The 17,254-nt window shown below is 39.2% G+C and overlaps 1 protein-coding gene across 5 annotated transcripts in view; it reads left to right on the top strand.

Annotated features, from left to right (window-relative positions):
• Positions 1-17,254, top strand: part of DNAH7 (dynein axonemal heavy chain 7) — a 160,283-nt gene that overhangs the window by 14,103 nt on the left and 128,926 nt on the right. For all 5 annotated transcript variants that reach the window (XM_039354619.1, XM_039354618.1, XM_039354617.1 and 2 more), the window contains exon 8: positions 751-876. In XM_039354619.1, coding sequence (XP_039210553.1) covers positions 751-876 — 126 coding nt within the window. The remainder of the gene's footprint in view (positions 1-750; positions 877-17,254) is intronic.

Genomic DNA, 17,254 nt, shown 5'->3' with positions numbered 1-17,254 from the left:
GCTTGAGTTGCTTTTCTTTTCCTTAGTCTTAATGTTAGACAATTATGTATGAAGATGGTGAATGAGTTGCAACTTATTGTAATCCTAAATTGATTTTACAATTATATATTGGATTGCTAATTGAATTTTGTTTGAGGCCGTTGATTATTAGTAGTTAAGTCTATTAATGGGTAAGTATGATGTTCTTTTGAGAAGTTTCCTTCAGAGTCATGATGGGAAAGCGGCATATAAATAAATGAAGGTAATCATTGAGTAGGCTATAAGCAGAGAGAAAATGTAAAAAGTTCAGTTGAATTCTACAGGAAACCTTTACATTGTTGAGCAGCTTTCCTCAATCTGGCACTTTTCAAATATCTGAAGTCTCTGGATGGTCATTGCTGAAAAACCTAGGGTGAAAACTGCCCAACTTCGTGATTTCACATATAGGAAAGCTGTTGTACAGTCTGCAACATGCATATAAGGAGATGGGATTGTGTATATCATGCCTCTGATTAACATGTTTCCATGACTTGTTTTGTGTAACTATCATACCAAGTGTGATCCAAGACGGATTTTGACTTAAAAAGGAATTTCAACAATCTCCTTTCCTTATATTTGTTGTGGTTAGAATAGCCTGTTCAATTTCTAACAAGATAATGCATTGGCTTTACTTGAAATTTAAAACTCACCAATATAGAATAGATCCTTTGACACTGCAATTGTCTTCTAGGATTATAGTACTGATTTTTATTTTGTTTTCTTTTTCTTTAGAATGGAAGTAGTGCCAAAACCCTGGAATAAGTCCTACATTGCAGCTCGCAATTACATAAAAGAAAATTTGTACGCAGTGAATCCCACAATGATGGCTGTTCTAGATCTTTGGCAAACAACTTTTAAGTAAGCAATATTTTCAATGTATAAGCAGGGCACCTTCACAGGTATTAAATTTGGCTACCAGAATTCTGGCAGTTAAAGTGCAGTTATGTGGCAGATAATCAGATGAGAAGAAGCTGGTATGGGTTTTATGTTTCATCAGTGAAAGTGAAGAATATATACATGCAATTTATCCAGGGGTGGAATTCAGCCAGTTCGCACCAGTTCGGTAGAACTGGTAGCTAATTTTTTGTTGTCCAGGCCCAGAATGGACTTCCGGAAGTGGCATCCACACAGAGAACTGGTTGTTCACATATTTGAATCCCACCACTGAATTTATCCTATCCATTTATGCATGGAAATACATTTGGGCAGGTTTCCTTCCTTCCTTCCTTCCTTCCTTCCTTCCTTCCTTCCTTCCTTCCTTCCTTCCTTCCTTCCTTCCTTCCTACCTACCTACCTACCTACCTACCTACCTACCTACCTACCTACCTATCAACTTTTATTTGAAGCTTTTTGCCTGCCTCATTAAGTTTTAACCCAGAACAAGCCCACTGTAGTAGTGACATCCACAGCAGGGGAAATTATGTATAATATGATTTCATCAAAAAAATGGAATGACCTACATACTTGCATCAAATATCACAATGCAAGCACATAATTCAGTCACTTGTGTGATGGCCTCACAATGCATATGATATAATTTGGATATCATTATAGCTATTAAGGATGTCTATGGAATGCAGTCCTTAGGACTAACAGCATTGAATTGTTTATTGTGAGCTGCCCAGAGTTGATTGGAGTCAGGCATCCAAACTGAATTAACCAATTTACTACATAGAACTGATTCATGATCATACTTGGGAGGTAGCACAAAGCCATAATTTGATTTATTTGGTTTTGGGTTAATGCAGTGTATAAACTCAACCACTGCAGTTTGTAAGACATAACTTATGGTTTAGTGTAAAGAGAGCAGAGTTGGGGACCCCTTCTCTAGTCCATCCCATGGCTGCATGCTCCTCTTTGTGTTCTAGGAAGGTTGCAGTGCCATGTTTTCACGTGGAAGGCCAAAAGAGAGTGGGTCTTCTCACATTCAATATTCAGTCTCCTTTATCAGAAGCCGAGCCATGTTCTCTAGAGTCAAATTCTGAGTTACAGTTCTCATGATCAATAGGCAGTTTCTGGGATTTATTGGACCTATTTGCTCAGCACGCCTCTGTTAATAGAAGGGATTGGAGTTTAATGATGGGCCATGCAAGCAATTTGCTTAATTTGTACACCAACGTCTGCATTTCATCTTCAGAATTCCTTGGTAGAAATGTGAATGGTACTATACATACATACATACATACATACATACATACATACACACATATATATTTGTTTTCTGAGGTTTTCGCGGGTGTTCGTATGTAGGTCTTTGGTTATTCGGGTTTTCTCCCGCGTAAAATTGGAAGTGTCTTGGCAACGTTTCGACGAAGTCCCATTCGTCATCTTCAGGCTGGTGTTTTCAGCTTCGTGCTTCGAGGAGCAATGTGTGGTCTTAGCTGTTTCTTCCTTTTAACTGCCAGTGAGAGTATGAACTGATTGGGTGGGAGCTTGGCTGTGTTCTGATTGGGTGGAGGTGTGTTCTGATTGGTTAGGGGTTTGGCTGTGCTCTGATTGGATGGGGGGTTGGCTGTGCTCTGATTGGATGGGGGGTTGGCTGTGTTTTGATTGGATGGGGGAGTGTTCTGTTTGGGTGGGGGCTTTGTTGTGCTCAGGTTAGTCTGAGTTGCAGGGGAGTTTAAGATGGTGGGCTGCCTTGCTATTTTTTGGCTTCGCGTTCATGGTTGTGCCTCATCTTCATGGTGGGTGTCAGTTTGCTTCATGTATGGATTGGAGGGGTTTAAAGTGGCTAATGATGCACCTGTGGTCTGGCTTCTGGTTTGTGGTCATGCCTCATCATTGGTGTGGCTTTGGGTTTGCTTTTTGCGTGGATGTGTGGTGGTGACATCCTGTGTGGTTTTAGTGAGTGTGAGTCTGGTGTCATTCTTTGTGTTAGGGAGTCGTTTGTCAATAAGGGCAGGTTTCCAAATGGCTGGTGGGCGGGAGATATCATCTCATTTGTTCATGCTGTGTAGGCGTTTTTCTATCTCGATGGCTTCTCTGATTATTCTGTTATTAAAATGTTCAGTTTGGGCGATAGTTCTGGTATTTTTAAAGTCAATTTCATGTCCTGTGGCTTTAAGGTGTTGGACCAGGGAAGATGTTGGTTCCTCTTTTTTGACTGAGTTCTTATGTTCTTCAATGCGTGCACTTATTCTTCTGTTGGTTTGTCCGATGTGTGTGTTGGGACAAGCGGTGCATGGGATTTCATATACTCCTTGATTTTCTAATTCAATTTTATCTTTGGGGTTTCTTAGAATGGTGGATATTTTTCTGTTTGTGCAGAATGCGGTTTTGATGTTGTGTTTATGGAGTATCTTGCTGATTCTGTCTGTGGTGCCTTTTATGTAAGGGGGGAGGGCTTTGCTGTTTTCTTGTTCTCTGTCTTGGATTTTAGTGGGGGTTTCTAACATACAAACACCCGCGAAAACCTCAGAAAACACACACACACACGCCCCACATATATATATATATATATATATATATATATATATATATATATATATATATTTTCTGAGGTTTTCGTGGGTGTTTGTATGTAGGTGTCTTGGCGACGTTTTGACGAAGTCCCATTCGTCATCTTCAGGCTGGTGTTTTCGGCTTTGTGCTTCGAGGAGCAATGTATATATATTGCAGGGAATCATTTAAACATTATCAAGTTAAACGTCCATTTTAAGTCTTCCATTCTGCAAAGAATTTCAATTTGCTACTCATTTGGAAGCAGGGTGCAAGAATTCTTCAGTGAATCTTCTTTAGGGAAGTTCCTCAGTCAGAAACCTTTTGAAGGCTCTTTGAGGTTTTACTCCCTTCTTTGTTTCAAGGACAACTTTATCTGGCTCCAAGCTCTTATTAGAGGGTTTTTTTTTTTTTACTACTTTGAAAATGACTGAATTGGAATGAAGCCATCTGCTTGATTCTGGCAAAAGAAAACTAATACCGGAGTCTTAGAAGACATGGCTTAGATAAATTTGAAAAAATGCCAGATATCTTTAGATGCATTAAAGGAGTAGTTGAGCAATTAAAGTGTAACAAAATTTGATTGCTGTTACACACCCTTGGAAGTCATTCTGCATCAAATACATTGAGGGGGCACTTGATAGTGTAACAACCAGTGGGGAGAAAAAAATTGCTTAATGTAAAAACCATTTTTCTTTCATGAACAAAGTTAACAAGGAGCATAACTACAGGCACAACATACGGCTTGCTTCAAAATAGTTGGGGAACTTCTCTCTGCTTGGACAAAATATCTAGTTGTCAGCTTCTTTATCATCACACATATTGACATTTTACTTGTAACGGTACCTTTATTGCCCCTCCATTCTGTTTCTTATGATAGCAGTTTAACAAATGTTGGAGCTTGTTTAATGCTTAAGTGATAGCACAATGCTTAATTTGGAAAATTAAGGTCATAGTTTCAGCAGTTAAAAGGCATTGGATTCCATAAAATTGGCAGAAAATATTTCAATCAAAGATCTCTTGGAAATTACTGGAGGAACTGATCTGTCTCCTGTTGCACTAGCATTAGTGATGGCTACTTCTCTGAAAATATTTTACCAACTATGGAAGAAAAGATTTTGTACCTCTTGGACTAACATTTATAAAGTTACAGTAACTATTTTCCTGTGCTATAGTGTTACATTCCCTAGTGCAGGGGTAGGCAACCTTGACTCTTTTATGACTCATGGATTTCAACTCCCAGAATTCCTGAGCCAGCATGGCTCAGCTTGGAAACCTCTCCCTTTCCCCTCAGCATGGCTAGCTCAGGAATTCTGGGAGTTGAAGTCCACGAGTTATAAAAGAGCCAAGGTTGTCTATCCCTGCCCTAGTGTGTCTTCTCTTTGCATCTGGGCAATTCTCCTTGCGGGCTCAGGATATCTAGCACCTCTAATGAGGAATCTTTAGCCCAATTGATTTTTGTAGATAATTTTGTAAAAGGGTATGAAGTAGTATGTTAGACAACTCTTAAAGGGCAGATGAGAAGAATTTATTTTTCCTACTAGCAAACCCATCCCAGAAGTCTCCAGAAGGATGACTTGGAAGTTCTTGGTATAACTTAAGTTCTTGGTATAATTCTGCATTTTATTTGTGAATATAAATTTGATTGGATATATGAAATTGTATCACAATGCAGTATATCAATATTTTGATTATTCTTAGTGTTTCTCCATGTATGTATGCATGTGTATTTAAGTGCATAATATTTTAAAGAACTTTTGGCCTTTAAATCAGCTAAAGTAGAATGAAGCTGTCAGTCTTTAAACATTTTGGAGGTTGTAATTTCAGATATGTAGGGAGGAATATGTTTTGTAATTTTTTTTAATCACAGCAGTTTTTCTTGCTCTTTTCCATGCTGCTTTTCTGTCTACACATCCAATTTTTGATTTGCATTTTACAGGAGTAATGATGCTGAGATTTCTCTTCCATGGGGCTTTCAAAAAGATTGGAATCTTTTTTGAGGTTCATAGTATTTGTAAATAATAAACTAATATCTGGACCCCCTACTTTGAGCAGTGACTATTTCAGCTAGTAATTTCGATATTAGCATGGCTCCATTTCAAACACACATTTACAAGTTAAAGTAAGCAGTTCCGAAAAATATTGCAGACATTGCCATTTCTGCTTTTCCTTTCCTTGCAAAAGAAGCAATCACAAAACCATTGCAACGAGAAGTGGTCAAATTACATTATTTTGGCTGTTCGTGTCATGGTTTGAATAAATGAATTGCTAACTTTGGCGATGGCCTGCTGCTGAGGCCTGAATCCCATTCCTTAGAGAGAAAGTGGTGTTATGGCTTATTCCAGAGAGGTGTTAGAAAGGGAAGCAGATACTCTAAAGTTGACAGATTTGGAGGGATGAGAAAGGAGGTGTTATTCTATGTATAATAAAGTTACAGGATCAGAATGTCGAAACACCAATGGTTTTCTTAAAAGTTTGAAAACTGCACTACATCCTACCCGTTTTCATACCATTTGCTCCATTTCCAAGGAAAAGAAGATCTACTAAAGAGAACTGTAGGCAGTATCATAATAAATTGCAATGATACCAAACTAATTTGATTGAGTGCTATGTCACTATACAAATACCTATCTGGGGGATTCCCAGACATGCAATTGAGGGAATTTCTAAGGGGACAAATTTCGATAAAATCTCGTATAAAGAATTGTTAATTTGGTCTGGTTCGAATTGGCATTTGAAATCCCTAGATGTATTAAGGCAAGAAAATACTCTACAGTCATGGTTTCAATACTTACAAATAATGGATAGATGGACTGTAGATAAGAAAGAGGGAATAACATTAGAAGATAAACAATTGGTTATTCAGATTAAAAATCAGAGTCAGGCCCATATAAAAAGAATTTACAATGTTTTATTAGAGTTAGACTCGGAAACAGAATTGGTTAAAGACTATATGATTAAATGGGCTCAAAATATACAGGAACCGATTTCATTGGATTTATGGGAGACAATTTGGACTAGAAATGTTAAATTTACACAAGCTCAAAATTTGAGAGAAAATTTTTATAAAATGTTTTACAGATGGCATTTAGATCCTAAAAAATTATCTTGTATGTATCCTAACATACAGCCCAAATGTTGGAGATGTGGCAATAAAGATGCGACATATTTTCATATTTGGTGGAATTGTAAAAAGGTAAAGGCATTTTGGATTATGATTTAGTGGAACATTCAAAAGATTTTTAGAAGGAAGATAAAGTTTACTCCTCAACTATTTTATTGGGTATCTTTGTGGATTTAAATGATAAAGAAACTATTTTGATGTTGAATTTATTAACTGCCGCAAGGTTATTAATAGGTTTATATTGGAAGAAAGATTCTTTGTCTACTTTAGAAGAATGGGTATTTAAAGTATCTAGTTTTGCAGAGATGGCAAAAATTTCTGCCTATTTAAAGGATCATACACAAGAAAGATATATCACTGTATGGAGAAGATGGATAGATTATATTCGGAAAAGTATGGAACTAAAAAGTTTCACTTATTTTATGAATGAATATTATAGTAAATATTACAGAGAATCGTCTTATAGGCTATTGGAGTTAAAGGTTAAGTATGATATTTTTTTTCCTTTTTTATTATTATTATTTTTTTTCTTTTTTTTCTTTTTCTTTTCTTTTTTCTTATTATTATAAATCCTTTTAATTATTAACCCTGTATTCTGCTCTGGGAAGTGAAGGGAGGGGGGTTGGGGGTGGGAGGGAGGGAGGAAATGTGGGGGGGTAAGTGTAATATAGATAATGGTTGCTTATAGGGGTGCGGCCTGGGCACTCCCCTTATGCTGCGTTCATGGGTTTGATAGGGATGAGAGGTGGGCAAGTGTAGAGAGGAGGTAGGGTAGTGAGAGGAGAAGGGGAGGGGAAGAGAGTAGGATGGGAGGTGAGAAAGAGGAGGGAAGTAGGGAATGTTTTAAGAGAGGGTGGACGCGGCCTGGGGGGAGTGCGCAGGTCGTAATAATGTTTATTTTATCTTAAAATTGTATTGTATACTTTTTTTTATAATGTTTATATGGAAAAAATAAAAAACTTTCATTAAAAAAAAAAGACAACTGTAGGCAGCATCATAATAAATTGTGATGATACCAAACTAATTTGATTGGGTGCTATGTCGTTATACAAATGTGGTTGCAATTTGGGTCATAAATTCGGATACAATGCCATAAGTCATGGCATTTGTGTGATGTTGCTATCATCACTTGTGCTGCCATTTGCTCTGCTGTGTTCCTGTTACAATAGTCCTAGCTATCTTTCTAATGGAGAGAAGGGAACAATTACTTTTCAATTGGTCCAACTCTGTAGATGTTGTATGGAAATCAAAGAAGTAAGTGGATGGGCTTCAAGAATGAAATTATTCTCGTAGAGGAATAATTGGAACAGTCTGTACTTTGCAATGTTATGCACCAGGTCAAGTAGCCAAGTTCCATTTTCTTCACGGTTCCTGAAGCAGTGCACCCCGAGGGGCATTTCTTTTTGTCTCATCTTGTGATTCACTCTGAAGAGGCCTTAAGGCCTGCCTAGGATCCCTGAAATATTATTGGGAATTCTTTGCGATGGAGATATACTTTTCTACTTCCATTTGGAAGCATAGAAGATTTAATCACACGTCTCGTTTGATAGTTTGTGCTTTCAAATGAGCAAGAAAAATACATTCCATCTCCTTCACAGAGCCAGTTTCTCATTTAAGACTGGCATTTGATGGTGATGAACCAAAGCATGTTTTGAAATAGTAGAGGCTGTTTTGGTAATAACAGCTTACTTTCTTGGAAGAGGAATATAAATTTAGAAAAGCATTGTTTATTAGGTAGTAATCTGTAATGCTGGTGAATACAGGACATGGCTTGTTCTTACTCTCTTGCCTTTTTTTTTTTTTGGTGTGTGTGTGTGCCTTCAGTGTTGATTCCTGGTAGCCATTTCCAAGATTCATTGATATTGGATTAAAATGAAGATGATCCTTTTATTTTATATCTGTCCTTTGAGCTTTTTGGGGATAATCTTTATCCAGTTAGAGAAACTGCTGCTTATAAATAGTTGCACAAAGACCTTGTACTGGAAATATAAACGACAGCTATTTGTTTATTATGAGGATTTTATTTTTCAACTTCAGAGTGTGCTACGGTTCTTTATCATTGCATGACAGCAGAATGGGGAGACATTTAGTACACTATGCTCTGAATGGACAAAATTAGAAAGTCAAAACAAAACACTATATATTAACTCCACATGCATCCTCTCTATAGCTATCAGGAAGAAGTAGAATTACTTGAAATAATGTAAATACTGGAAATATATCAATACTTTGGGACATATTGATAAACAAAGACTTTGCCACTGTTTATTAACAATAATGATAGTTTCAAACTTTCTGAAAGCTTTTCTACTTTCTGGCAATACTGTATTTATAGTTTAGGCATTGTCTGAGGGTAATGTTTTTTCCCCCAAAATGTTCTAGCCAAGTTAAAGATTCCTGAGGAGTTTGGATTCCTACACAGGATTTAGTTATGTTAAACTGAACTGGTTCTTATATTAAATAAGTTGTGGATTAAGAGGGCAGCTGAATTAGAGGATCTATTAACTACCTGAGGGTGAAAGAGCAGCCTCATCCCAATCAATCAAACCACTGGATCCATGAATACATTCCATTGATTGAGCGCAGTGTAGCATCCTATAGAGTAACAAATGGTGGTAACGCTCTAGAAGATGAAGTGACTTCTGAAATATGTTATGGTCCTATCCAAAAGTTATTGCTGTTGACACAAAGTGAAGAAATATATCTGTGAAAAATACTAGCACTAAATTTTTTCTGCTTCTGAAATGCAAAGAGTGACTGAGGTAGCCCAGAATAACAACACATATTGTGTTCCAACTCTAAGTCTGCTATTGTGCTACAATGTTGATCTAAGAATGGAAGATCACGTGGAGTTGGCAGCGAAAGAGATAATAACATCAAACAGATGAAAGGCAAAGACAGGCTAGGACACAGGTCGGCAACCTGCGGCTCCGGAGCCGCATGTGGCTCTTTGAGCCTTCCCCTGTGGCTCCCAGCCTCCTCTGCCTTTGCAGAGAGAGACAGAGAGGCAATTGCGTTTCCCTGCTTTTCTCTCTCTCTCTCTCTCTCTCTCTCTCTCTCTCTCTCTCTCTCTCTGTGTGTGTTAAAGAGAGTGCACTCACAGTGTTCTCCGAGGAGCTGAAAAACTTACTGGGCGGAGCTCCTCCCTTTGCTGCGTCTCTGCAGGAAGCAGGAAGCAGGAAGGGCAGGAGAGAGCTAGCTAGCCCAGCTAGGCTGACTCAGGAATTCTGAGAGTTGAAGTCCATGAGTCATAAAAGAGACGAGGTTGCCTACCCCTGAGCTTGTTGAACAACAGCTTGAAGCTTGCCAGGTGAGCAGCAGATAGGAGGGGGGGGGAGAAAGAGAGAGAGAAAGAGAGAGGGAGGGAGAGAGAGAGAGAGAGAGAGAGAGAGAGAGAGAGAGAGAGAGAGAGAGAGTGGGGGAAGAGGAGTGGCAGACCAAGGGCAGATAGAGAGGGAGGGAGGAAGAGAGACAGAGAGAGAGAGACACTTTTGACATCTAAAATGAAGATAACACTGCATATATCCTTTTTTTACCTGTGTGTGTATGTAATTTTATTCTCTTAAAGCATTCTCTTGGTGATCATTGTTTTAATAGTATGGATATTCCCAAGAGTCATATTTTTACTTTTATTTTTAATGTGTGTGTGTGTATGTATGTGTGTGTGTGTGTATATACACACACAACCACACACACACCTATAATAAAGGTAAAAAAGGATATATGCAGTGTTATCTTCATTTTAGATATCAAAAGGGTTTTGCGGCTCCCGGTGTTTTGTTTTTGGTGGGAAACGGGTCCAAGTGGCTCTTTGAGTGTTTTGGGTTGCCTACCCCTGGGCTAGGAAAAAGCAAAACAAGACCTATTGGATATTCACATTTGAACTAGGAGGGGATATAACAGAGAGGAACAGAGATCACTTTGTCTTTTTCTTTCCCTTCTTTTTCTTTTTTAAATTTCAGCTTGACTGTTGATTCTTTGTTTTGTAAAACTGTATGTGTGGCTGAGGTTTACACCAGTGGCATCTAGTTGTTAATAAGCGGGCTGCAACTGAGACCCAAACAAAGGTTACTTTAGAGAGGTGTAGAAGTACTATGTATTCTGCTTGGTATTATTTCTTCCTATAGTAAAAGCCCCTTTATGGATTACTGCCTTGTCGTGGAGAAGGGGCTTGTATAACTCAATGAAGCTATAAGCTATGCTGTGCAGGGCCACCCAAGATGGACAGGTCATAGCAGAGAGTTCTGACAAAATGTGATCCACTGGAGAAGGAAATGGCAAACCACTCCAGTATCTTTGCCATGAAGACCCCATGGACAGTACTAAAAGGCAAAAAGATATGACGCTGGAAAATGAGCCCCTCAGGTCGGAAGGTGTCCAATATGCTACTGGGGAAGAGCAGAGGGCTAGTACTAGTAGCACCAGAAACAATGAAGCGACTGGGCCAAAGCTGAAAGGACGCTCAGCTGTGGATATATCTGGTGGTGAAAGGAAAGTCCGATGCTGTAAAGATTTTTTATCCATAGGAACCTGGAATGTAAGATCCATGAATTAAGGCAAGCTAGACGTAGTCAAAAAAGAGATGACAAGACTGAACATCGACATCTTAGGAATCAGCAAACTAAAATGGACAGGAATGGGTGAATTTAACTCAGATGACCATCAGGTATACTACTGTGGGCAAGAATCCCTCGAAGAAATGGAGTAGCCTTCATAGTCAATAAAAGAATAGGAAAAGCAATACTGGGATACAATCCCCAAAATGACAGAATGATCTCAATTCGAATCCAAGGCAAACCATTCAATATCACAATAGTCCAAATCTATGCCCCAACCACTGGTGCTGAAGAGGATGAAATTGACCGGTTCTATGAAGCCCTACAGCACCTTATAGAATTAACACCAAAAAATGATGTCCTTATCATCATGGGGGATTGGAATGCTTATGGTAGGAAGCCAAAAGATAACCGGAATAACAGGCAAGTTTGGCCTTGGAGTACAAAATGAAGCAGGGCACAGGCTGATAGAATTTTGTCAAGAGAATACGATGGCCATAACAAACACTTTTTTCCAACAACCCAAGAGACGGCTCTATACATGGACATCACCAGATGGTCAACATAGAAATCAGATTGACTATGTGCTCTGCAGCCAAAAATGGAGAAGCTGTATACAGTCAGTAAAAACAAGACCAGGAGCTGACTGTGGCTCAGATCATGAGCTTCTCGTTGCAAAATTTAGGCTTAAATTGAAAAAAGTAGGGAAAAGCACTAGGCCACTCAGGTATGAACTAAATCATATTCCTGATGAATATACAGTAGAGGTGACAAATAGATTTAAGGAATTAGATCTGATAGACAGAGTGCCTGAAGAACTATGGATGGAAGTTCGCAACATTGTACAAGAGGTAGCAACTAAAACCATCCCAAAGAAAAAGAAATGCAAGAAAGCAAAATGGCTGTCTGAGGAAGCTTTGCAAATAGCTGAGGAAAGAAGGGAAGCGAAAGGCAAAGGAGAAAGAGAAAGATACACCCAATTGAATGCAGAATTCCAGAGAGTAGCTAGAAGAGATAAGAATGCCTTCTTAAATGAACAGTGCAAAGAAATAGAAGAAAACAACAGAATAGGGAGGACCAGAGATCTCTTCAAGAAAATTGGAGATATGAAGGGAACGTTTCATGCAAAGATGGGCATGATAAAGGACCAAAATGGCAGGGACCTAACAGAGGCAGAAGAGATTAAGAAGAGATGGCAAAACTACACAGAAGAACTATACAAGAATGAGCTTAACGTCCCAGATAACCACAATGAGATGGTCACTGACCTCGAACCAGACATCCTAGAATGTGAAGTGAAATGGGCCTTAGAAAATCTGAGCAACAACAAAGCTAGTGGAGGTGACAGTATTCCAGCTGAGCTATTCAAAATCTTAAAAGACGATGCAGTAAAAGTGCTACACTCAATTTGCCAGCAAATTTGGAAAACTCAACAGTGGCCACAGGATTGGAAAAGGTCAGTTTACATTCCAATTCCAAAGAAAGGCAATGCCAAAGAATGTTCAAACTATCGCACCATTGCACTCATTTCACATGCTAGTAAAGTTATGCTTAAAATCCTACAAGCTAGGCTCCAGCAGTATGTGGATCGAGAACTACCAGAAGTACAGGCAGGATTTCGAAGAGGCAGAGGAACTAGAGATCAAATTGCCAACATACGCTGGATCATGGAGAAAGCTAGGGAGTTCCAGAAAAACATCTACTTCTGCTTCATTGACTATGCTAAAGCCTTTGATTGTGTGGATCACAACAAATTGTGGCAAGTTCTTAAAGAGATGGGAATACCAGACCATCTTATTTGTCTCTTGAGAAACCTATATGCGGGTCAAGAAGCAACAGTGAGAACTGGACACGGAACCACTGATTGGTTCAAAATTGGAAAAGGAGTCCGGCAAGGCTGTATACTGTCGCCCTGCCTATTTAACTTATATGCAGAGCACATCATGAGAAAGGCAGGGCTGGATGAAACAAAAGTTGGAATTAAGATTGCTGGGAGAAATATCAACAACCTAAGATATGCAGATGATACCATCTAATGGCAGAAAGTGAAGAGGAACTAAAGAGCCTCTTGATGCGGGTAAGAAGGAGAGTGCAAAAGTTGGCTTGAAACTCAACATTAAGAAAACCAAAATCATGGCATCCGGCCCTCTCAATTCCTGGCAAATAGATGGAGAAGAAATGGAGGTAGTGACAGATTTTATTTTTCTGGGCTCCAAGATCACCTCAAATGGGGACTGCAGCCATGAAATTAAAAGACGCTTGCTCCTGGGGAGGAAAGTTATGGCAAATGTAGACAGCATACTAAAAAGCAGAGACATCACCCTGCCAACAAAAGTGCATATAGTCCAGGCCAGGGGTAGGCAACCCAAAACACTCAAAGAGCCACCTGGACCCGTTTCCCACCAAAAACAAAACACCGGGAGCCGCAAAACCCTTTTGATATCTAAAATGAAGATAACACTGCATATATCCTTTTTTACCTTTATTATAGGTGTGTGTGTGTGTATTTGTGTACGTATGTGTGTGTGTGTGTGTACACACACACACACACACACACATAAATACACACACACACACATTAAAAATAAAAGTAAAAATATGACTCTTGGGAATATCCATACTATTAAAACAATGATCACCAAGAGAATGCTTTAAGAGAATAAAATTACATACACACACAAGTAAAAAAAGGATATATGCAGTGTTATCTTCATTTTAGATGTCAAAAGGGGTCTCTCCCTCCCTCCCTCTCTATCTGCCCTTGGTCTGCCACTCCTCTTCCCCCACTCTCTTTCTCTCTCTCTCTCTCTCTCTCTCTCTCTCTCTCTCCCCCCTCCCTCTCTCTTTCTCTCTCTCTCTTTCTCCCCCCCCCTCCTATCTGCTGCTCACCTGGCAAGCTTCAAGCTGTTGTTCAACAAGCTCAGGGGTAGGCAACCTCGTCTCTTTTATGACTCATGGACTTCAACTCCCAGAATTCCTGAGTCAGTCTAGCTGGACTAGCTAGCTCTCTCCTGCCCTTCCTGCTTCCTGCAGAGATGCAGCACAGGGAGGAGCTCTGCCCAGTAAGTTTTTTAGCTCCTTGGAGAACACTGTGAGTGCACTCTCTTTTACACACACACACACACACACACACACACAGAGAGAGAGAGAGAGAGAGAGAGAGAGAGAGAGAGAGAGAAAAGCACGGAAGCGCAATTGCCTCTCTGTCTCTGTCTCTCTCTGCAAAGGCAGAGGAGGCTGGGAGCCACAGGGAAGGCTCAAGGAGCCACATGCGGCTCCGGATCCACAGGTTGCCGACCTGTGGTCCAGGCCATGGTTTTCCCAGTTGCAATGTATGGCTGTGAAAGTTGGACCATAAGAAAGGCTGAGCGCCAAAGAATTGAGGCCTTTGAACTATGGTGCTGGAGAAGACTCCTGCGTGTCCCTTGGACTGCAAGGCGTTCAAACCGGTCAGTCCTAGAAGAGATCAACCCCGACTGGTCTTTAGAAGGCCAGATCCTGAAGTTGAAACTCAAATACTTTGGCCACCTAATGAGAAGGAAGGACTCACTGGAGAAGGGCCTAATGCTGGGAAAGATTGAGAGCAATAGAAGAAGGGGACGACAGAGAATGAGATGGCTGGATGGAGTCACTGAAGCAGTAGGTGTGAACTTAAATGGACTCCAGAAGATGGTAGAGGACAGGAGGACCTGGAGGAGCGTTGTCCATGGGGTCGCGATGGGTCGGACACGACTTCGCAATTAACAACAACAACAACATAGTAAAAAAAAACTTCATAAAATTCAAATAATAAAAACAAGTAGACCTCTGGAATCTCCTGGATAAAAATGCACCCGGGTTGTTTTGTATGTATGTATGTATGTATGTATGTATGTATGTATGTATGTCTGTATGTATGTATGTAGTAATATGGCTGAAAGGAAGAGAGAACGTATCTCCTCTAATCATAACAGCACTCAAAGATTGACTTTCCTTTACGGTAACTATAGTTTTGGAGAATATTTATTATTTTATTTATTGCTTTTTTTTTGTATCCATCCTTTATTATTTTATACATAATTCAAAGCGGCAAACAAAACCAACATACCTTCCTTCTCCTATTTTTCCCACAACAACCACCCTGTGAGGTGGATGGGCTAAGAGAGAGTGGCCAGCCCAAAGTCACCCAGCTGGCTTTCATGGCTAAGGCGGGACTTGAACTCACCAAGTTCCATTAGGTTGTATCTTATTAATGATATGTTCCATCAGGCAAATGCTAATGGGATGTAGTCATAGATGCCATAGTCAAATGAGTAATAGCCTCTTTGATGGGCTTCCTCACTTCCATAAATGGGATTGGGAGTCAGCCATTTCCTGCCATTTTAATTTACTTTGGATAAAAATCCCCAAAGCCTGATTAGGGTCAAGGCCCTCATGTACAGAGGTGACTTCTGTGTTTCATATTGACCTATGTAGCTGTAGAGAGGGAGGGACAAAAATAAAAGAAGCAGCAAGGGGAAATTTCTAGAATAGTCCTGTTTTTGTGGGGCTGCCCTAGGCCTTCATTTCTATATCAGCAGCAGGAAGGCAGATTGGGGTGCATCATTGTTCATGCTCACATCTACGTTTGGATGAGATAACTGACTGGGTCAGTTTAACTTAGCCCCAAGCAACACCTAGGGCTAAAATTAACCCATTTAGTACTGACTGGGTCATGGTGTTTACTTTACAAATTAAATCTGTCCATCACCTGGATAAATATGTTGTGTCAACATAGCTTCTTGTATGTAAAATATTTTGATTCATAGTATTCTCCTTAATTGAATATAGTTTAATGGACTTCATCTCCTTTAATGCAGGCATGTTACAATGATCACTGACATAAAGCAAAATGTTAGATTAGTAATACCGCAGATAGAAAGTTGAGGTTTAAATGTGTAATTGTACAAATATTTACCTTTCACTCCTTGTTCTCCTTTTGAAAATCACTTATTCCTCACTTACTTCCCAATCTGATGTCCTTTAGACCTACTAGATGACAACCTCTATATGCTGGCTTGGTTTGACTGGAATTATAGCCTAGCAAGACTGGAGGTCAACTAATTGCAGAAGATTAGTTTATTCTGTTAAGTACAGTTTATTTATTACTTCAGCTTGCAAAATGCTGGGATTGAGCAAATGAGTGTCCTCATTCTATCGTGTTCAGTAATGAGATGTAAAACTGGCTTAATATTGAATGTATGCAAACAATAATCATAACAAAGAATTCAGGAAGAACTACAGTAAGATTAATAACCAAAAATGTTCACTTGGGGCTGTTGGTGTAAAGGCAAAATGTGCTTAGCTTGTTTTGTGGAGGCAGTGCTTCATTCTGACAGCAAGAGCCCTGAAGGAGCTAATTGTTGTCAGAGAACATTATCTTTAAAATATTTCCAGAGCTGCGCCTGATCAGGTTTCTGCTCCTGACTAGGAAAGGCCATGAAACATTACCATTATTCGTTTTAATCAGCAGTTGAGCCAATTTCCAAGTGTGGTATTTTTATTCCGGCAGCTCAGATTATTTTATTAATAAGTATATATTGTGGTAAAAGAAAAGAAGAGGGAAAAAAACACTTTACCATGCTTAGTTCTGTTCTATTAAGACATCAGATAGGAATGTCTAATAGATAAACTAACTGAGCTGTTCCTCTTGTTTTTTGAGATAAAAAAGAATGAGACAGTCTATCAGATTGGTTTTTTTTTTAGAAAATTTGTATGAAGGCTAATCCAGTAAGATAATATCTGTTTTAATAGCTAATTTCTTTAAGAACGCTGAAACTGACTGTCAGATTTGTTCTTTAAGCTTCCTTTATTCAGTGCACTGTGATAAATATCACTGCAAAAGAATCACATTCCACATATATATAAATTTTTATGAAAGATAAAGTAAAAAAGCAAAAAAGAGAAGAAACGCTATATGTAATATATTGATGAATCGTAGCTTAGTCTTCCCTAAAGGGATTTTGTGATTTTGTGGTCCCGATTGCCTTTTTTCTTTATGAAGAATTTGACTCCTCTTTTCCTTAAAACGTTTAGGATGTGTGTGTGTGTGTGTGTGTGTGTGTGTGTGTGTGTGTGTGTGCGTGTGCGTGTGCATGTG

This window comes from Crotalus tigris, unplaced genomic scaffold (genome assembly GCF_016545835.1).
Source record: "Crotalus tigris isolate CLP2741 ecotype Arizona unplaced genomic scaffold, ASM1654583v1 scf7180000018565.659758, whole genome shotgun sequence".
NCBI classification, from domain to species: Eukaryota; Metazoa; Chordata; class Lepidosauria; order Squamata; family Viperidae; genus Crotalus; species Crotalus tigris.
Note: the sequence above shows the minus strand (reverse complement) of the source record. Positions and strands in the feature narration are given on the sequence as shown.